Below are 22111 nucleotides of genomic sequence, written 5' to 3' on the forward strand. Positions count from 1 at the left end.
ATTGACCAAGAGCGGGGTGCAGGCCCCACCCTAGCTACAGGGGAGGGTGGGAAAAGGTGAATGTGGCTTTGTAGTCTACACAGCAGTAGGCAGGCTCTGCCAGCAAGGGCTAGGGTTCAAAAGTGGCTTTTGGTTAGGCAGTTGACAGTTCTTTCACATTTATGAAATCATGTGTATGGATCCAGGCTCCACATTGGCTTCATTTGCAGATGTGCTGGTCAAAATACTTAAAAAGGTAACACATAAATATGCGTACCACTCACCACACCTCTACAATCCTCCTCCAGTGAGCTTGCTTAAGCAGACACTCTGAAAGTAGCACAAAGGAAGTGCTTTGCTTGTGACTCAGACTTTAGTAGTGGAAAGTGTGCTGGGCAGGGAGATACCTTCTCAAGTTGTAGAGAAAGAACACAGGAACTTTTAGCCCCTAGGCTAAAAGAGACATGAGAAAGAAGCCTTATTTTCAGGGAGAAATATTGATAGGGGTAATCTTTTGACGTTGGGGGGAGACTACATTCATAGGGATTTGTACTGATGCTGCTAAGAAGGAAATAGTATCTCTTTGTAATCTAGAAACAGTCCCGGTTGAGGAGTGAAGTCAGTATAGGTAAGATAGAGGTCCCAGCTTGCCCAGGGTTTTGGCAAGGCAGCGAGAATGTTGCACAAGACCCTAATTAGTAGTGATCTTGACTGTAGAAACCTTTCAAGTATGAAGCAAGAGAGGAAACTAAATGGAATATAAAGAGAAAAAAAGTCTTAGTAGCTTCACGTGAAAGCTGTGAACAGAGACTTCCAGATTCCAATAGTAAGATTTATCACCTTCCTAAACTTACGCATTTAATTAGCTTTTTAATAAAGAATAAACAAAAGCCCCCCACACACAAAAGAGGTTTTTAAAAAAGTAATGGGAACCCATTACTTTTTCTGCTGTTTCAGCAGAAAACAGCACCATGTTCACCCTTGGTCCCTATCATTGCCCAGAGAGTAGGGGTGTATTGTTCCCTTTACCTTACTATGGATGGGAGGATGTATGCCATATGTATGGTCCCTGTACATATGTCATCTGGAGTGGTAACATATTATGGGATACAGCAACCCCTTGTAACTAGAAGTGTATAAACTGATAGTGGGCTCTCAGAAAGTTCCATGAAGATAATATGAATAAATGTGAGATGGGATAAGCTTCATGGGTGAATAGCAGATGGTCTGAAGCATAGTATCACACAGGAAAATCTCTTTCATAAACATGGTAGGATTCAGAATTATAAATAAACCCCAAAGTTAATTGCTGTTCTGACCTGCTTGAAAATAATCTAGAAATGTGGGTGCCATGGGACATTTTTTCCTCTAAAAACTTTATCACATATTTCAAATATGCAGCATCATGAGAGCCTGGGGTGTTTTCATTTGGATAAGATGAATGACTGTAATTTATGGATTTGAAGGAAACTAAACTAGATGAATACATTATTGAACATAGTTTCGTGGGATCTTATGTAAACTGTAACAGTGCTTCAGGTCTCTGTGAGTTTAGAGGAGCCAGAGAAGAAGCCTGGTGAAGAAAGGGCCTGGCATCTTGGTGGAGCCCCGCACACGACTGAAATGTGCAGATGGGACATGAGAACGTCTTCAGAGTGTGTCTCTACTCTCAAGCAGAAACGTATTGGGAATCTTCCCCTTCACTGAACAAAGAGTAACATCCTTGAAATTCTGATGTGTGAAGGGAGATCACATCTACTAAGTACTTTTCCTCTTTCCAGGAGAGAAACAGCTCAGCTTTGGTCCTTTTCTAGAGTGCTTTGTCTTCCAGTTACATGTATGCTGTTTGCATAAGCCCACCTAGAAGAGGATCAGAAACTTGGATGTCGTAAATTAGGTTTCCAGATGTATCTATAAGAAATTAAATCTGATTGGGGAGGCCTGACCCCATTGTTGATGGTTTTACCCAGGGAAGCAGCCTTCCCTGTAAGGATTACAGCTCCCAGCTGGGGGGAACATGGGCCCGGCCCTGCCCCGCCCCGCCATGCTCCTCTGCCATCTTGGTGGGTAGTTTTTATGTTGGTGTTTGCTGGTGATTTTGCAAACCTAAATCTTGAGAAGTAGACTAGATGAGAACATTGGATAGACAGCATGTATTCTGAAGACATCTCAGCCATCCATTCACTCTCATGTCCTCACCTCTAGGGAGGCTGTGTGTGCAACCAGAATCTCCGTTTGCAAGCAGGGAGACAGGACCACAAGGCCAGCAGTGTTACTAGTACACGGTGTCCGGGGGCTCCAGCCTTCCTGTCTTTTGGTCATGTGGCATATCCACTGGATAGTCTCTTCACACTAGGAAGCTTTCCTAGCAAATGTTACTAGAATTACATTTTTGTAAAACAAAAGAAAGTGATTGATTTTATTTCACCTTTCCATCTCCAGTTGATACTATTAAAAAAGAATGATCTAGAGTGTGAAGGTGATCGGGCTGTGACATCTGTCACCCCACTGATCGCCAGGGTTGATCTGACTGGCAAAGCGAGTGTCCCCCTCCTCCATCCCCACTCCACATGTGTCCCTCCCAGAGCTGCATACTACACCCAGGATGGTGACTTTTCCCAAAAAAGGAGGATGTTCTTTGGTCAGGAGCATGGCGGTACCTGTGCTCTCCTGCTAGAACCCCTCCCACAAACCTTCAGGGTCCCACAAACCTTATGGAAAGGAGAGTAGTCAAACTTCCAGCACATCCAAATGATGTGGCTGCTTGTGGCAGCCTGACTTTCTTTAAGAAAAAAAAAAAAGTCTAGAGCTGCGCTGTCCAATATGGTTGCCAGTCACCATATGCACTTACTGAAATTACTTAAAGTTTATTAATAAGATAATGTAATAGTAAATTAAAATTCCATACAGTGTCCACATCATGGCCACTGGCTGCTATACCAGACACGGGTCACTGCAGAAAGTTCTGTTAATACTGATAAAGATTTACCTTACCATGAGCCATCAATCTGATCACTGCATCTTCTCTAAGAGTATGAGAACCTCTACAATTTGGTAATAGCCAAAAATAAAGTGCCAGTACTTGTATAGTTCTTTAGAATTTACAGAGCTCTCTAACACAAAATATCATTTTATCCTTAAGTCAGCCCAGTGACGTAGAGGGGGCTGGTGGTATTATTGTCCTTATAGTGTATTTGGGGAGTGATTTGGTTTTGTTGGGACTTCCATTGAGGTCTGTGACAGTCTTTTAGTTCCTGACATAATAGAACACTGTTTTCACCAACAAAGCACTTAGATTAAAATCCTTATAAAACTTCAGTTTCCATAAAAAGTTTTAGAAATAACATTTATGGTAAACATGACTTATCATAGTTATCCAGATTATTTTATCATAAGTCTGGGTTGGAACTCAGAGGAAAATAATACTTCACTATTCCTTTTTGATTTTTTAAGGCAAATAATACACATATAATTATTCCCATTTTAATGATATTTTACTTTATTAAAAGCATAGGCCTAATTCTTGGCTTGTGGACAAAAACAAGATTCTCATGGAATAGAAAGAAACTGGAATAAATATGCATAAAAAGAAAAAGTTATTAAAGAGAACAGGTTTAAGGTACATGATACATGATCACTGGCATATTGTGGTTCAAACTGAGCCTGTCTCCTCTGAGTTACTATGGTGCTGGTGTCAGAGCTTTGCACACGAAACGAGCTCCCCCCTCCTCTGCTTTCCACAGGGAGAGAAGGGAACCCATCTTCCTTATAGGAACCAGAAAGAGTGCATGCTTAATAATACTCATGAAGAAAAATGGTGAAGTAGCAAATATAAAAATGACAGGCAAATATAAAACTTTTAGGGTAATACTTTCTAAAAATGAAAACATAAATGAAATTAAGAGTTGTTGAGTTCCTATGTATACTATACATGTATGTGTGTGTATAGACATTTTAAACTGGTTTTAATTTTGTCAATGAAATATTTGAAAAATTCCTGTTCTAGGCAGTTTCTGTTTCCTAAATGGGCTAACCACCTGTGCTCAGCTGTGCCCTGTCGGGAGTCCCCATGTGGAGGGAGGTAGGCGCCAGAGAAAGGCACCAGGTCCGAGTGGCAGCAGGCAGAGCAAGCCAGACAGCTGAGCAGCTCCCAAATTGGAAACCTCCACCCTCTCAGCATAAGGAGGGTAGTGGAATACATGTTTATGAAAACAAATCTAATTAATTAATTAAGCTCTCCTGTTAAAGCTGTAGGTATTACTCTGCCCTCATCTGCTTGCCTCAGTTTTGCAAACTGGCTGAGCCAGACCCATCATCCTGCATTCAGCTACATTTTAACAAAGTCATCATTCTGCTGAGCATCACAAGTCCCAGTTCTATAGGCAGCTCCTGATTTGAATTCATGGAGAAATGTTTCTCTCTCCCTCTCCTGTCTTTACCCTCAGCCTAGCTGGATACCATGTGTTTTCGTGTTTTGGTCTAATGGACATCTAAAGCCTCAGAGACTAAATAGGCTGCTCTGATCTCACAAGAGTATGGTAGCCACCTTCTGCATTGTCCTTTACAGGGTGGTCAGGCTCTGTTCCAGACAGATTCCCATGGTGTTGTAATCACAAACCGTGTTTCTCAAGATGGTGATACATGTTGTGGGGGAGTGGTTTGGAGGGGGTGGAATGCATAAGAATGGTCAGAAAAGTTCGGGAATGTACATACCAGGCTGCCCCCGTTGCCCATCTGTAATGCATGTTATCATATTAAAAGGCTCTGAGAGGTTCTCTTCCATATAGGTACCTGTTGAACTTTGTCACTAGAATGCCTTTTCCTTGGGGGAAAACCGATTAGTGCCCTCTTTTTTGACTTTCTGATTGGAGATTGCTACCCTGGTGGCAGTGGGTATTTCAGAAAGCATTTAGGGCTTAGAGCTTGCCCTTTGGGGTCTAGGGTTGCCATCTCATAAACAAAAGACAAATTACACTTGTACAAAAGTCCTGTGAAACCATGGCCAGGTTTATTTCTGTCATTGGCATACCTTTACCCAGTGAATTTAGATGTGCAGAATCCCTTCTCCACGAGATTTCCACATGGCAGGCCATCCTTCTCTGTATTTAGGACCTGGCTATATTTTTCAAGTAAGTGTAATCAATACCCTTTCCATAGACTTGAAAAAATTGTAACTTACTACAGGTGTATATAAAACATCTCAAAAGTTTCTCTTTACTGGTTGCTTCAGAAATTGGAGTTGAATATATTTCAGTAGTCATTTTGGTACAGTGATATATTAGCCCAACACTTCTGTTTATTGTGTGGTATTCATAAGTGAAACTTGTTTCCACCTTGTTATAACAGAAGCATTTTAGCCTCTTCTAAAGAATATGTCACCACATATTTTGGGTGTGCCACAGTGGCCATCATGCAGGAGCAATTAACTGATGATTTGACCTGATGATTTATGAATGATGATGGTTAACCTGAGTCAATTCATATTTGAGAAAGGTTTACAGTGATTAGTGTTAAATGTATTAGTGGAAAAAGTAAAGTCGAGATCAAGAATACTTAGAATCATTCAGCCTGACCTATTTGACACTTATAGAACACTCCACACAAGAAATCCTTAGAAATATGTGTGGATAGTCACACATGTACACATGTGGAGGGGAGAGGTGTAAAGTAACTTTATTACTACTTCTGTTGCCCTGTTGGTGTTAGGAATGCGTCACAAGAGGATGTTCCCTGCATTGGTGTCAGTTAAAGCTATCAGATGCTATCATATGACACATTAATGCCCTACAAATTGCTTTCAAGCCCCAAGGTTTGCATACAGATATTTTTCTAAGCCAATATGTTAATAATAAAAGGATTTTTTATAAACATTATTACTTGGGTGACTTGCTTATTTTAAGTTTCTAAAAATGTCATAAGTAACTGGGAGGCCATTCTCCTATATATTTTTAGAGACTCATAGCATGTTTCCTGTTTGGCAGGTCACCCGATTTTAAATAGTCACCCTTTGCATCCCCTGGTAAATGTAGGAAGATGCCAGGCAATTAGAGTAGAAGAAGTAAAGTCCAGGAAATGTGTCCATGCCTATTTGGCTTAATTGAATTAGTGTCTTTAATTGGGCCTTCTGAACTTGCGTTTGACACTTCTTTGTGATGAATGCTGATAGGATCTCCCTAGGAGGCCTGCCAGTGATTTCTCTGCTATTGATGGATCCTGGGGCTGCGGGGGTGGCAGTGGAGAAAACTGAGGGGAGGTTGGATGGCAGTTCTCAGCCCAGACTACAGCTGAGACTCTTCCCTTTTTGTCTGCATGCAAAGTGAAAAAGACCTCTGAGTGAGTGTGCCACCTCCCTCATCCTTCCCGGAGGCTCAGTGGGCACAGCTGAAGAGTTTGGGTGGCCTTCATTTGGTCTTTTTGGAAAAATGGGCCTGCTGCTCTTCCTGTGTTCAGGTAAAGGATTTCAGACACTAGGGCTTCCATCAGCACGTCTGTGTTAGAGGAAAGCAGGAAGGCTGGAGTAGCCACCTGGCTGAGGCCTGGGCGCAGCACGCTTGCACCCAGCGGTTCGGAGGAGGGCTGCAGAGTGAACTGGGAGGCCCAAACCGGAATGCCAGATGGCTTCTGCACACAGACTGCTAGCCATGAGCCTGTCACCAGGGGCCGTCATCCAGACTTCCGCGAGGACTTGAGCTCAGATGGAATCCAGCAGTGGCTCGCGTTAGTGTGAGGGCTCACGTAGTGCCGTCTGAGGTGGACACTCAGCCCCACTGCATTCTTAGGCTCTCTCTCAACTACTGTAATTGCAAAACCACATTAAAAAAAAATAATCGGGATCCCTGGGTGGCGCAGCGGTTTGGCGCCTGCCTTTGGCCCAGGGCGCGATCCTGGAGACCCCGGATCGAATCCCACGTCAGGCTCCCGGTGCATGGAGCCTGCTTCTTCCTCCGCCTGTGTCTCTGCCTCTCTCTCTCTCTCTCTCTCTCTGTGACTATCATAAATTTAAAAAAAAAAAAAAAAAGTTTAAAAAAATAAAAATAAAAAAAGAAATAAAAAAAAATAATCTACTTCTCAGTACAAATTGCCATTGATAGAAATTATCCCCCCCCCCCTTTTTTTAATCTTCCAAGTATATGAGCAACGTGGATTCGTGGTGTAAAGCCTGTGGTGAGGTAGACCTTCCCTCGGAGCTGCAGGATCTGGAGGACGCCATTCACCACCACCAGGGAATATATGAGCACATCACTCTTGCTTATTCCGAGGTGAGTGGGCACTTCACTCTAGATGCAAAGAGAAAGTCGTAGACTTCCTGTTACACTGCAATTTTGTTGTGACTTTTAAAGTATGTGTGCTAGGATGAGGGGTGGGGCTTGTGTAATACAGGGTGGTGAGCCTTGAGCGAATCTCCTGGCCCTCTGACCTCTGTGGATCTCCTCCAGAGTGCTTATGTTTTTTCATCTGCTAGAATAAGTGAAATTTCAACATTCTGATCTTGCAAGTACTTAGGAAATACATATTTTTGCATGCTATTCAGTCTAGCTGAACTCAATTTTCCTGAATGAAGCTTTCTAGAAAGGAGGGAAACTTGATACTGCCTCATGTTTTGGATCAAAAAGCATACACTATTTTGTTTTTAAGATTTATGTATTTATTTGAGAGAGAGCATACAAGTGGGAGGGGCAGAAAAAGAGGAGAGAATCTCAAGCAGACTTCCCACTGAGTGTGGGGCCCATGTGCGGTTCAGTCTCACAACCCTGAGATCATGACCTGAGCCGAAACCAAGAGTCAGACGCTCAACTGAGCCACTCAGGTGCACAAAAACACACACTGTTTGAAGCTACTGGCTGTTTTAGAAATCCAAGTATTGTATTTTCCTTATTACTTTAAGGTAAATTATTTATTTATTATATCTCTATCTTATTTATTGCCCCCTTTTTCTGGGCCACATTTTAAAAATTTGATTTATTATTATTAGAGGGAGAGACAGACACACACGCTCATGTGCATGAGAGGGAGGGAAAGAATCTTAAGTAGGCTCCATCCCAGCACCCTGAGATCATGACCTGAGCCTAAATCAAGTGTTGGATGCTTAATGGACTGAGCCACCCAAGTGCCCTTGGCACAGGCCTTTTTTGAGGAGTTTATGTGATCACTTACTTAATGTTCACAACTCTGGGGCACATGTCTTTGCTGGTCGTGCTGTTAAAATGAGGAGACCGAGGCTCCGAGATGAGATGACTTGTGCCAGGTCAGCCACTGGAGGAGATGGAGCAGACACGTGAACCCAGGCAAGCTGGTTGCATGCTCTCAGCCACCATCCTGCTGCCCCTGGGTGCTCTCACGTGCTAGTGAGTGCAGAGAGCTTGAGCTGTGTCTCCCTCATCCGCGCCGTGGTCATCAGGCCAGTCTGCCTTTGTGATACTGGTTAAATTCCCAGAGGGGGGTGGGGGTGCATGCCTGTTTTCAGCAAGGTTTCCCCCACTCTCCTTTCATTGTTGGCGTCTACAGTTGTGTATGTGGTGATGAAAGATCACCAGAGACTGGAGTAAGAAATAGTACAAAACCCCTGGCAGAGGGCAGGGCACAGAGTGGATGCTCAGTATATCCACATCTTCCTTGATTGGAACTACGAAAACACTTGTCAGAGTCAAAGGGAAGAAATTGGTGGCTTGCTTTTCAGTCTGGCACTTCCTGCTTCACCAAGCAGCTACCACTCTCCTGTCCTTGGGCCCGGGCCTCCAGATCCTTTGGTGTCTTTGGGCGAATGGAACGGATATGTGGATGTGTGCAAGGCCTCAATATTTACTTCAGAATCTGGTCACACCTCCTGCCCTGAAGGTTGAAATCTACATGATTGTTCTCTGGACACCTTTTTATCCAACAAGATCCCCCTCCCCCCTTTTTTTTCAGCACTGTTTTATTTTGTCCATGGAGTGTTACAGAAGTCCACTTTGTATTCTTAATTTTGCACCCAATATATTTTTAGCTAATTTGGTTATCTGGTTTATTTAGGACCTATATAAGTATTAGTGACAGTGTTTTTCATTTGTTTATTATTTAATTTTTAGAGGGGGTTGGGAGAGAGAAGGGAGAACAAAAAATCTGAAGGAGGCTTCACGCCCAGTGTTGAGCTGCAAGTGGGGCTGATCTCACCTCCCTGAGGTCATGACGCGAGCTGAAATCAAGGGTTGGATGCTCACCCGACCAAGCCAGCCAGGTGCCTAGTGATAGCCTTTTAACAGTAAAAGTGAAAGTTGGACAGATCTGTAATTTTTTCCTCACATTAGTTCATGAGGATTATTGTGAGTTCCAAAAAACATTAAGTCCTTTCTCCCTAGAGTACCATCTCTAGGCATTGTCTGACTTTGACCTGTAATAAAGAAAGTGAGTGATATTGTCTACCGTGTAAGTAGGCCTTCACTCATCTACTTACTAATGATTTTCTTGGGAGCTGCATTTTGGTTACCGGATAGGTTCCAGACCTCTTTGGGGTTGAATAGCTCGCTCACAAGGTGATCAGCAGCAGCTTGGCCACAGACTTTGCTGACACAACTTTTGTCTGAGTCAGCCTGACCTGACCAGTGGCATCCTCTGCTACAATGACCAGTTCAGTCTGCCTCTTGCCTTTGCACTTCTAGTCAAGAACAGAATCTGTAGAAATGGGGCATCTTGACATGGAAACTTAACCTGTGGTGCAGTTTCATTAAATTTTATATTGCTACTAAAGTCTTAAATAGTTTGATGGCAAGTAAACTGCTTTTCAGGCTAAGGGCTTAAACCACAATTTTTTAGCCTAAAAACATGTTGTGACTGAGCTATAAACTTAAGGAAAACAGTCACCTAACAGTGAAATGAACAGGAAAGACTTTCAGTAGAACAGAACAAACTTTTTTTCCTTTTTAATTAAAGTTTGAAATGGTTTCAGACTATAGAAGGGTGTTAGAATAGTGCAGAGAGCTCCCACATTTCCCAGGTTTTCACATTTTTCCACATTTGCTCTCCCCGCCCCCTGCTCTGTCTCTGCAGTTAGTGAACCAGCTGTGCTACAGCACAGCCATCCTGCCCCCAGACCCAGCCCTAATTCCCATAGATCTCACTATGCCTGGCCCGGGGCCCTGTCCAGCAGCATGCGTTACACTCAGTGGACACATCTCTTCAGCTTCCTTCACAGTGGAACATCCTTTAGTCTTCAGGACAGTGAGAGAGAATATAGCTCATTCTCTAGGATGACCCTCAATCCCTGCCCATCCATCCAATTTTCCTCCTGTGCTGTTAAAAACTGAGTATCACAGCAGGGTCGCAGGATGCTGACCCCTCCCGCCATTGGTGAAGTTGGTGTCTGCAAGGTTTCTCCAGTGAAAAGTCACCATTAAAAAAATTTGGTTTTGAGCATTTTGTGGGAGATGGTTTTTGCCCCAATCAGCTACCCTTGTGATGGCTGGCTTGTGGCCAGTAGTCCTGCTCTATTTATTACGTGGTTTGCTACTGTGAGGAAGAACTTTATTTTCTCTCTTTCCTATTTATTCATTATTTCAGTATGTATTTATGGTATATACAACTCCAATACTCTATTTTGATGCTTAAACTGTCCATAGTTAGCCAGCAGAAGCCCCTTTTTGTGTGCGGTTTTCTTTTGTTTGTTTGTTTTTATTTTTGTTTTAATGTCCTTATCATTATCTGAGCACTCCTTACTTTCTTGTGTAACGTTCCCAGGCACATTTTGTACTTTTCCTGCCTCATCCCTGGGATCAGCCATCTCACCGAGGAGTTCAGTTACTTCTGTGGTGTGGTATTTAGACACTAAGATGGGGGGCACAGAAGAGTGCTTGTTTGCTTGTGGGGTGTCAGTGCTTCTAGGCCCTCAAGGCAGATAGTCAGGAAACCTTTGTAGGCAGCTGTGTACCTGTCCACCCACCCACCTACCCATGCACGCATCCACACCCACCTGAAACTGCTGCTGTGTCACCCTGTGTCTGTTTTAAACATCCACATGTCCATACTGGTGCTTCCATTTCTAATCCAATTAGGGCTCTTTCCAGCTTTTCCCTTTCTGTATTTACAAATCCTTCTCAGATGACAAGAAGCCTGGTGGCTCCTCTTATCCTCAGATCTATTAACTGTTCAATGAGTGAATTTTCTCAATCTGCTGAGTCTCCCAGCCACTTTGGCTTCTCTGTGTGCTTCTCTCCCCCACTCCCGGATCCTTAGAAAGCCCGTCAGGGGACACCTGTGCTTGCGCCCCCACCCTCACTGCCTCAGACCCTAGGCACCGTTTCCTCTTTGCCAGGAGGGGCGGGGAAGGAAGATGGGAAGGGAAGGCCTGCTTTTGATTTCAAAGTGATTTTTCCTTTCCTGAATTAGTGGTTTTCTAACTTTGGTGTGCTGGTTAGAGCAGCTGCTCATGCTCTACCCTAGAGATCGAGAATCTCTATCCATTTTTAATGAACGTCCTTACTGATCTGATGACTGTGCTGCAGAGGCTTCACCGAGCACATACTGGGAGCTAGTCCTTACCCTGTTTGAAAGGGTTGTGATCTGCCTAGGAGGCATTCCTCCCAGGGCTGTGAACCACTGCTGGGGCACGGGGTCCATGAGGAATAGGGACATGTGAGAATGGGGCTTGTTCATCCTTTCTCACTTTCCCTTCTTCTTCCCATACTTTTTTTCTTTAAACAGTGCCTGCAGTTTCTTGTCTCTGATGACACAAATTTGCTGTGGAAAATCTTCTAGCATTTTTTTTCCAAGACACAAACACCTGCTTTTCAGTGTTTTAATTAGACCCATCCTGTGGTGTTTCTATTTGTGATTTAGCAGCAGGAGCATACATGTGCCTTGTAAACACACACTTGCTGCAGCTTGCCACGTTTGGGGCTTATATTGTCTGTTGTAGTTGATCAGAGGAGAGTGAAGCAATAGACATGTCTGGGGTAAGCTATACTTTAAGAAACAGCATGTAGCATACTCATTTTTTACATTTTATTTTTAAGTAAGCAAACTCATCAACTACTTCTCCATAAACTAAATTCATACAGATGACTTTTATCTCAGCATGCCCATGTTGTTATGCAAACCTAAACACTGAATGAATTGTGCAGTGAGCATCCATGCACCTGCTGAAGTCTTCGCATGGGTAGCCATTCTTGGGGAAGGAGGAAGGGAGATGCACGTTGGCTTTGGCTGCTCTGATTTGCTGTGATATCAAGGTTTCATTTCTGTAATAGTTTCTCCATTAAGCAAATGTGCTGACATAACGCACACTTCAGTGGGGCCTCATGGAAATTATCGGTTTGCTGCCTGTGAAGCCGATTGGCTTCCTCTTTTAAGGGACTATATATGTGGGTGATGGCATGATTAGTGTTAACAGCATATGAGAAAAACAGCTGAATGAGTCACGTTGATCGTAAACTTATAAAATCCTGCGTCTTTGGTATATGGGGAAGCTCTGAGACCTTGCTCTAGAGGAGCTTCTGTAAGGCGGTTGTTCCAAAGCCTCGTTAAGTATCGCAGCATTGCTGTTGATAGGCAGGGTGTGGAGTGGGTGTTTGGCACAGCATCTGAGGTGACAGATCCTGGAGCAGTCTCTCCCTGCCCTCAGGACTTGAAGCCTTGCAAGGGCTTAAAGTATAAAGCGGTACATGGGGGCACCTGGCTGGCTCAGTTGGTAGAGCATGCAACTTTTGGTCTCAAGGTAATGAGTTCAAACCCCACATTGGGTGTAAAGCTTACTTTAAAAAATAGGTAAATAAAAATGGATTATTTTGAAATGCAAAAAAAAAAAAAAAAGTATAAAGCAGTACAAAATGTCAAGTCCAACTGGAATCTGCAGAACATCCACGTTCTCTCATAGATCTGACTTAGTTCACCGGGATGCTCCAGCAGCTTCCTGTTTTCATCTTATTTTGGTTCTTCCTTTCTGATGATCCTCTGTAGGGGTAGGTATCAGAGAGTCAAACGTGGTTAGATTGATCTGGTTTTGAGTAAGAAGCCTGATAGCTGAAAGCCCTAGAAACCTGCCTTTAGAGGACCATTCTAAGAACTTTGCCTGGGGAAAGAACCACCATCATCAGCAGGGAGCCAAAAAATCTGAAGTCAAGAACGTTGCCTTTTCTCTCTCAGGTGCCTCCCTGATGCATGGGAAAATGCTTCTGCCAGTACAGGACTTTCAGGTCATTCGCCTCTGTTATTGGTAGGAGCTTCTTAGCGTAGCCATCTTACAAGTTTAACCTCTTGGTTCAGGGAGGAAGTGTACCTGTTTGGACAAGGACCATTGACCAGAGTGACAGGACATGCGGACCCATTGTCACTCTTTCCTGCTTTATTAGAACTTTGACTTCAGAATCATTTCAGCAGGAGTTGGAAAGGATAGTGGTGGCTGTGAAGCCATTCCCAGGCTTAACCTGAAGGTGCGTGCTCAGCAGGCCGTGGCAAGCCCCAAGCCCTGCAAAAAAAAAAAATCAAAACAAATTCTGTATGATGTACAAACAAATTCTGTATGATGTACAAACAAAGTCTGTATGATGTTGGTTTGAGCTGATACTTTTCTTCACTATGTGCTAAGTGTCATCATTTCTGGTCATGCCTTTATATATCTTCTCTACTTTGCTTGTTTGGGTTATATCTGGGAAATAACATTTCATAAAACTTTGAGATCTACACCACCACATTTGGACTTAATTGACATATTGTAGGTCACGTGTGGTCTTTGGGTTGTGATTTTTGCAGCCACAAGCAATAATCTCCAGCTACTGTTCCCTTTCCTTAGATCAGAGGAACCTTCTTTGTGTACATGAAGAAGATTCCTGATGGAATCAGGTTAGGTCTAACCTGTTTTATGGGAAATGTAGAGTGCAAGTATCAGAAATAAGAATAGGGAAGTCTCTGTGAGCTGTGGTAGAACACAGGAATCCAGATCTTACCAGTCTTATAAATCTTATGTCCAGTTTGATTAAAAGTAAATATTTAGGGAATCCGGTGGTGGCTCAGTTGGTTAAGCATCTGCCTTTGGCTCAAATCACGATTTCTCAGGATTATGGGATCAAGCCCCATGTCAGGTTCCTTGCTCAGCAGAGAGTGTGCTTGTGCGTCTCCCTCTGCCCCACCCCTCACTCATGCTTGCTCCTTCTCTCTCTCGAATAAATAAATAAAATAATAAAAAAATAAAAGTAAGTATTCAAGAACCAGATCGTTATTCTAGATTTTTAACAGTTAAGAATTTTCAGGGGATCCCTGGGTGGCTTAGTGGTTTAGCGCTGCCTTCAGCCCAGGGAGTGATCCTGAAGTCCCGGGATTGAGTCCCATGTCAGGCTCCTGCATGGGGCCTGCTTCTCCCTCTGCCTGTGTCTCTGCCTTTCTCTCTCTCTCTCTCTCTCTCTGTGTCTCTCATGAATAAATAAATAAAATCTTAAAAAAAAAAGAATTTTCATTTTTCCTAACTGGTTTAGTTATTAGAACATATTAGTTAATACATTTATAGAACATTAGTCTTTGTAAAATGTAATTTGCTCTGTGAAGACCCTGAGTACTGTATTCCAAGAAAAACAAAGAGCAGAACCTGAAAAAAATGAGCCAGTTTGATATTTTTCAAAAATTACAGAAGTCCTGCTTTTTGATAATAAAGGTTGATTTTCTTTTTTGCAACTATTGTCCCTTTGTGGGACAGGATTTGACTGCCTGAGAGCTAAAAAAAATTTTTTTTTAGACAAAACACATAACTTCAATAAATTAATTCACCTGGTTCTGTGGTTAAGAAAGTACATCACATACTGTAAACATAGGCTATTTGTTTCAGTAAACTATATAGTAATATTTGGGCAGCTCTGTACTTTTAAGTGTCTTTCATTATTTCTCTTATGGTTATTCTATACCATTTAAAAATTTTTATTTCTATGCAATAGAATGGTAGCCTTCATAAATTTGTAGAATATATTTTTTTTCTACTTAATACTCTACTTATGAAGACAGTCATTTTGCTGAAAGTCACTGAAATAGAAATGATATTCTTTATGTGCTTGAATATCTCGTCTTTTAAATTGACAAATCTACAAAAGCTACACTGAGGGGCACCTGGGTGGCTCAATTGGTTAAGCGTCTGCCCAGGTCATGATCCCGGGATCCTGGGATGGAGCCCTGTGTGGGGCTCCCAGCTCAGCGGGGAGTCTTCTTCTCCCTCCTTGCCTCTGCCCACCCCAGTGTTCTGTCTTGCATGCACTTGCTCTTTCTCTCTCAAATAAACAAAATCTTATTAAAAAATTAAAATAAAAGCTGCACTGAAATAGAATTGTTTCCAAAACGAGACTGTGCTATCTGGTCTCCGTGGCTGTAAGAGATGTTCTCTTGCCTGGAATCTTCCCCACCACTTCTGTTGCCACAATGTGTTCCACTGACAAAATTTGCTTTCTGTCAGTGTAGAAATCCCAAGGCTGGCAGTGCAGGGCTGGTGCAGTAGCTCTGTTAGTAAGAGATCTCTTGATCCTTTTGTCTTTTGCCTCTTTTAGGAGGTAGGCTGCCATCCTTAAGGCTGCCTCAAGGTTAGTATTAGTTGCCAAAGCTCCAGCCATCTCCACCAAGTTCTTGGCAGCAGGGAAGAGAAAGAAGCAAGGGGGGCAGGAGATGACCATATTCTACTTCCTAAACGTCTTTCCTGGAAGCCCCCTCAACATTTTTTTACTTCTGTACATTGGCCACTCCTTTTGGAAGTGAGGTTGGAAAATGCAGTTTTATAACCAGGGAATTGCCACCGCTTGCTGTTGTTGGGGTTTGGCTGTCAAAGAGGGGCCAGGGGACACTGAGGAGGTAACTATCAGTTTCTGCCATACTCTGATCTCTAGCCTTCTAACACATATTCACTAAATCACATGCTCTCTACATTTCTTGACTTCTATTTATTATAAGGAGTAAAACTTAGAGAAGATATTTATAAGAATTCTTGCTAAGTTCTGTAGAATGTGGAATGTGTGGCTTGGGGCACTGATTTTCAGTCGGGAAGCTGCACCCCTCAATGATTAACAAAACATTTTCTGTGATGCGTACTAGAATAAAATGTATGAATGATCTATCTTCACAGAAATTTATATGTGTACATGTATGTAAATCATATACTACTATATAGGTTAGAGACGAAGGTGATTTATAATAAAATATGTTCCTATAAATGCCTAAGTACGTGCAAATAGATGAAAAAAATTAGATATTCAGATTTTTATCTGTGTTGGCTATAGGTAAAAAAGTATTGCGAATACAGCAAATGCAGACTAGACATGTGTTCTATTGGGACACCAATACAGAGAATGTTAGTATTGTGCTGTTGCTTTGAAATGCTAAGCAGCTCTTATAAAATTCCAAAGGAAACCAGGCACTGCTTTGCCTTGATTAACATGGTAAATTCATTCCTGGAAAAATTGGTATATGTTAGAGTAGGCAAAAAAAAAAAAAAAAAAGAAGAAGAAGAAGAAGAAGAAGAAGAACCTTCATCTGTATGTTAGAGCCTAGCTCAGATGATTGAGCAGGATAGGTGGTCATTTTGGGGTCTCTCCTGCTTTTCTGGATCCTCCTCAATGAGTTCCTGCCCAATTCCATTGCAGAGCCTCCCTCTCCAAAGTCATTGTGTTGAAAATGCCACCTGAGATTCAGTGGCTCCTGGGGGTGACTCCCTGCTTTACAAGAGTTAGGTTTTCACCATTTTTGTTTTTACATCTTCCTGATACTAAGTGGGTTAGTTGGCTCTTTGTTACCTGCTGTCCTTGGTGGTTTCTGCTCAAGTTTTGCTAATTTAACGTGTTGGATCAGTTTTAATCAAATCTGTTCCATTCCAGCACAACTTTAAAGTTGTGAGAGCATGGAAGGAAATTCCACAGGCTTCTGCCTGCAGGGGCTTTCTGCATGGGTCTGTCCCAATCACCTCTTTCTCTCTCTCTCTTTCTCTCTCTTTTTTTTCTTTCTCTTTCTCTCTCTCCTGTGGGTTTGCCTTGTTCTGTTCTCAAGACTCTCAGTTGCTCCTCTTTTCAGTAGAATACCTGTGAGGCTTTCAGATTCAGAAGTATCTGAGCACAGAGATCATGGCGCTGAAGACTTATTCCGAAGACTCGCTACCTTTATTGTCTGATGTGGTAGTATTTTTTCCTACTGCATCTGGCAGAGTCATTTATAAATCTTAAGATTCACTTACATTTGAAAAATACGTAATGTTTTTCTTTCCATATTCCACTCTTACCTTTGCTTACTTATTTAGCTGGTCTGAATGCTTTCATTTCATTATAATTTGGTAGTTAGCTGCCATAGTATAGAAATAATATTGAAGTCTCTTAAAAAATTATGGCACTTTAATTAAAATTTCTTTAAGTTCATGAATCAAGTAAAACAATAATTTTTTATTATTGGAAGTAGAAATGCTCTCCAGCTACATCAGAAAGTTTAAGGACATATTCTTTGCCAAGGGCTCCATATTGATTATTTATTTAACTGAGGTTTCAAGGCTCAACGTTAAAATTTTGTTCCACTGTGATTATTTAATTCTAACATAATGTCTCAAGAGAAAATTATTACATTTAAATTTTAATTTGCAGATACCCCAGCAATGCAGTTATATCAACTGACATATGCCACTTACGGCAAAGTACTGTCTTTATGCATTAGGAACGGCCTCTACTATAATGTGTGAAAATGAACATCCTTTCATTTTAACCCCTGTGTTTTACCACGTTTGGTCCTATGGCTTTGTTTTAAATTTTATTTTGTTCTTGATAAAACATTGAGTAAAACTACAGTTCCTATGTGGCGTAAGTGTGTGTGAGTGTGTCACACATGCATCCAGGCATGGAGCTGGGATCACAGCCTGGGCGAAGCTGCAGACCCTGGGTAACCGACCCTCTGTCTTATCGGAAGGTGAGCCAGGATGGGAAGTCACTCCTCGACAAGCTCCAGCGGCCTTTGACTCCTGGCAGCTCCGACTCCCTCACGGCCTCTGCCAACTACTCCAAGGCTGTGCACCACGTCCTTGATGTCATCCATGAGGTGCTGCACCACCAGCGACAGCTTGAGAACATCTGGCAGCACCGCAAGGTCCGGCTCCACCAGCGGCTGCAGCTGTGTGTGTTCCAGCAAGACGTTCAGCAGGTCAGTGTTGGGGCCCGCTTTCCCGCGGGGATGGACTTGGGGGTGTTGGTGCTCACAGGTTGAGTGGCTGAGGAGGCCAGGGGAGATGGAAGGACACCGCACACACAGCTGCTTTGCTTTTCGTGAGTGCCTGCAGTGTTGAGAATTGCACTCAGGCACCGTCGGCCCAGCTCACGTCCGCAGAGCTGGTGAGGCGGTGCAGGGAGGGCCTCAGCTGGAGGCTCTGACGTGTGTTCTTGAAACAGGTCGTCCCCAGTTACCTATACCCATGAGACTGATGCGGGAGGTGCTTCTACCCCTTGTCTACAATTTAGCATTTGCATGTCCTCTGCTGACTGAAGCAGTCAGCCAGCCGTGAGTAGAGAGTACCGTCCCTGGTGCTTAGCATTTATTAGTCTAGTTAACAAAAGTGCAGTTTTATGACTGTTATTTTCTAAGCAGTTTTCATCTTTTTTTGTTATTGTTGTTAGAAATAAGAGTAAGCCTAGTTTCCATGCTGTTTATGCCCCTATTATGGAGTAAAAAAGATCAGCCTGCTGCCAGGGTTTGGAGGACTAAGGCTGAGGTAGCATATAAAACATGATATAGCTTTAGTGATAGGCAAGATAATAGTTGTGTCCTTGCCCCAAAGTGGAGGGAAACAAGGGTGTGGACGAGGTGTGGACACTGGGGCTGAGGGGATTCTGGGGTCTGTATGCAAGAAGTCTGTGGCATCCAAAGGAGTTGGCGTGCTGTCACAGCGTAGGTCTGGAAGAAAACCTCTGTCCTTCCCTGAGCACCTGAGAGCCCCAGAACAGGGCAGGAGTCAATGTCAGGGAGTTATTTGTGAGAAATGAGGTGCTATAGTTGAAAGCATGAATATTAGCTTCTCCTAATTGTCTAAAAACTTTCACAAATCATAAAATCTTAAGTTTCAATGTAATTATTAAAGAATTTTCCCACTCACCTCTCTGTCCTTTGGATCAAGTATTCATCACACATCCATGGACTTGTGTCTAAAGCAGCAGCAAAGCCTCTTCTTACACCATCACCCCAGCTCTTATGGCTCCATGGGGCACCAGGCACGTGAGAATAATCCACCAGACAGTTTATGGCAGGGGGAGGCACCTTTTGGGATAGGTGGAGGAGTCTAGCCATCTAATTTGGCACCAAGTACTTAATGCCCTTGAGTTTGAAAACAATAAACATTAGATTTTGTATGTAGAAAGGTAATTATGATAATTATGACCCCAGTTCTTTAAGCTAGATTTTTTTCCCCCCTCAAGCATCAGTAGGTTGGGTTGGATGTGAGCAGGAGAAAGTGTCTTGCAATACACATAATGCATATATGGCCCTATTAGCATTCCATAGAAAATAGATAATTGCTCTTTATGGGAAATGTTCTTTTGATTAAATGATCTGGAATGGTCTGGCTTGTTATGCAAACAGGAAATTGCTGTGTAGACTTGACTTGTAGAGCAAGAAGTGAAGTTGTTAAGATTAAGCAAAGCAAGCACTTTACCTCGAAGGAGTCCGTCGGATGTCAGAACCAAAAACATGTTTCTGAAAGTCAAGCAATTATAACACGTGGAAATTTTTGCTGTATTGAGTATGGACAAGGAGAGGTAAACTGAGAATAAATGGGAAAAAAATAGTAGTCCTTTAGAAAACATTGTTAGCAGATGGTAAATTTGTAAGATGAACACAAAATCCACAAAAATATAAGTCAACTAGATACCACAAGTGGTTAAGTGGTTTTTCCTTGGTTGTTTTGAGTGATGAGAAAGCATCTGTAAATACCGCTGGAAAAAAAGAAAAGCAACCACCTGCACAATAGGTGTGGAATGATGACATTTTTTATGTAAACAACCCTGCAGAAAAGTACATACTTGTCTTTGGAAAAATCTTTGAAAGAATAGAAGCCAGAGTATCAGCAGCATGTTCTCAAGGAAGGGCAGGGGACAGTGGGAGGGTGGCATGAGGAGTTTGATCTTTGAAACATGAATGATTTCAGTTTAGTGTTTGATTTTTTTTTTTTTTTAAACAAGCAAAGGGAATTTTGTAGTTTCTATACCGAGGGTGTTTCAGATACCCAGCTGCCAAGGTGGAGAGGCAGGTGCTACCATTGCATGGCCCCTTACCTCTTGTCCAAATCCAAGGCTGGAGGAGTGTGGTGAAATGACTTACTCAGATGTGTGTGCTACCTGCTAGCGAGCAGAGACCTTTGTCATTGTTAGCTGAAAAATAAAATAATACCACATTTCTTGATGATCTAGTAATAGACATACTCCCATTACCTTATGTTCACTGTTAGAGCAACCCTCAGTGGATGTTTGGTTGTGTTACTGCTGAGCAGTAGTCTTCAGCTTAGAGCAAGCTTAAGTTTGCTCTAACATCACTTCTGCTGCACTTGTTCAGGTGGAGTGATACTTGTGGAAGTAGCCGGTAGTGCTTTGATCTCAAACTCCATTTCCTACTCACTGGTTCAGTCTGCCTGCCTCTCAGATTGGTGCCATTTAGTTAACTCCAACATGTCGGCCAAGGTGGAAGGACCCCCAGAATGCTGCTTTCCTGAAGTAGGCTGCCCTCCCCAAAGAAGCATAGGAGTCCTCAAGGGCTGGAGGCCCCTGGGCTCCAGCTTCCTGTCCTGCCAGCTCACATATCCTGCAGTCTTGTATTCCATCTGCTTTGGGGGAAGAGATTCATCCATTTCCCACCCTTCTAACTCCCACTGTTGGCTTTCAGCTCCTTCTGAGCCTGGTTACTAAGATAACCCTCACTGTCCAGTCTCTCCCTATGTTCACAAAAGGTTAATAAAGCTGGCTCTAACCTACCAGGAAGATGAGCACCAGCCTCCATCGGCCCCCAGTTTCCTGATCCCTAACCAAACACTTACCCTCCAGTACTCCCTAATCCCAACGGAGAAGCTCCCAGAAAAGATGGCAATCCTCTAACCATTCTTATCACCAGCCACAACCAAAACTGCGAGCATGGTAATGTAAACAGAAGAGAATGCTAAATAGCTAGAGCTCTATAAGGATTCTGGTGATTGGGACAAGAAAAACCAACCCTCCTAACTGAAATTAATGAGCAAAGGACAATCAGGTTCAGAAACCTTCATTTAAATGCTAGGTCTACTGTAAGTGATGCCAACCAAGAACTCCTGAGTCAAGCATTAACGATGAGATGGCTTTTAGTAGCATAAGGACAGCAGCCTAGGACCCAAGGCAAACCTATAAAATAGCTTTTCTATGCACCTGACACCTCTTCCTTTGCCTTCTGGTAGATCCTGACTTCAGAACCCTGCTACATTTCAGACTCTCATTTTACATTCAAGTGGGAAAAATCTTTATTAGAGACCTTACCACATCTGCAAAATCCCCAAGCACTGAAATGATTCCTTCCTTCCTCAGCCACTCCTAATTCTCCAACATCAAGCAAAGCTTCTGTCCCTTTGAGCAGATCTCCCAGTTAGATCACTTGTTTCCAGTGAGGCCAACTCGCCTCCACTCCAGCATAAATGAAGATACATGTAACCCAAAAGAATCTTTAATAAGCAAAATTGGGTCATTTCTTTTTTCTTTTCTTTTTTTTTAAGATTTCATTTATTTATTCATGAGAGACACAGAGAGAGGCAGAGACTTAAGCAGAGGGAGAAGCAGCTCTCCACAGGGAACCCAATACAGGACATGATCCTGTGCTCTGAGCCAAAGGCAGATGCTCAACCACTGAGCCACCCAGGTGCCAAATTGGGTCATTCCTTAAATTTCTTCATCTACTCGTCCATTTACTCATTCAGCAAATACTAAACTGAGTCCCAGACACTTGGGAAACACCAGTGACTAAAATACAGATTGCTGCCCCATGGTCCTCACACTTCTGCTCTCCAAGACTCCCCCTTGACATGCACAGGCATCCATAGTAGGACTTTCCCGGTCTCCTCAACTGGAGTCTCACTCCCTCCAATTCACTCAGCACTGCCACCATGGCAAGCTTCCTAACACATGTAGGATCACGCCATCCACCCCTCACTGCCTCACTGCCC

The 22111-nt window shown here is 42.8% G+C and overlaps 1 protein-coding gene across 2 annotated transcripts in view; it reads left to right on the plus strand.

Moving 5' to 3' along the window:
• The window catches only part of TRIO (trio Rho guanine nucleotide exchange factor), a 356231-nt gene that overhangs the window by 148016 nt on the left and 186104 nt on the right, over positions 1 to 22111 (plus strand). For both annotated transcript variants that reach the window (XM_041731545.1, XM_041731546.1), the window contains exons 8-9: positions 7107 to 7238; positions 17857 to 18087. In XM_041731545.1, the coding sequence (XP_041587479.1) occupies positions 7107 to 7238; positions 17857 to 18087 (363 nt within the window). The remainder of the gene's footprint in view (positions 1 to 7106; positions 7239 to 17856; positions 18088 to 22111) is intronic.

The sequence above is a fragment of the Vulpes lagopus genome, chromosome 17 (genome assembly GCF_018345385.1).
Source record: "Vulpes lagopus strain Blue_001 chromosome 17, ASM1834538v1, whole genome shotgun sequence".
In the NCBI taxonomy this organism is placed as follows: Eukaryota; Metazoa; Chordata; class Mammalia; order Carnivora; family Canidae; genus Vulpes; species Vulpes lagopus.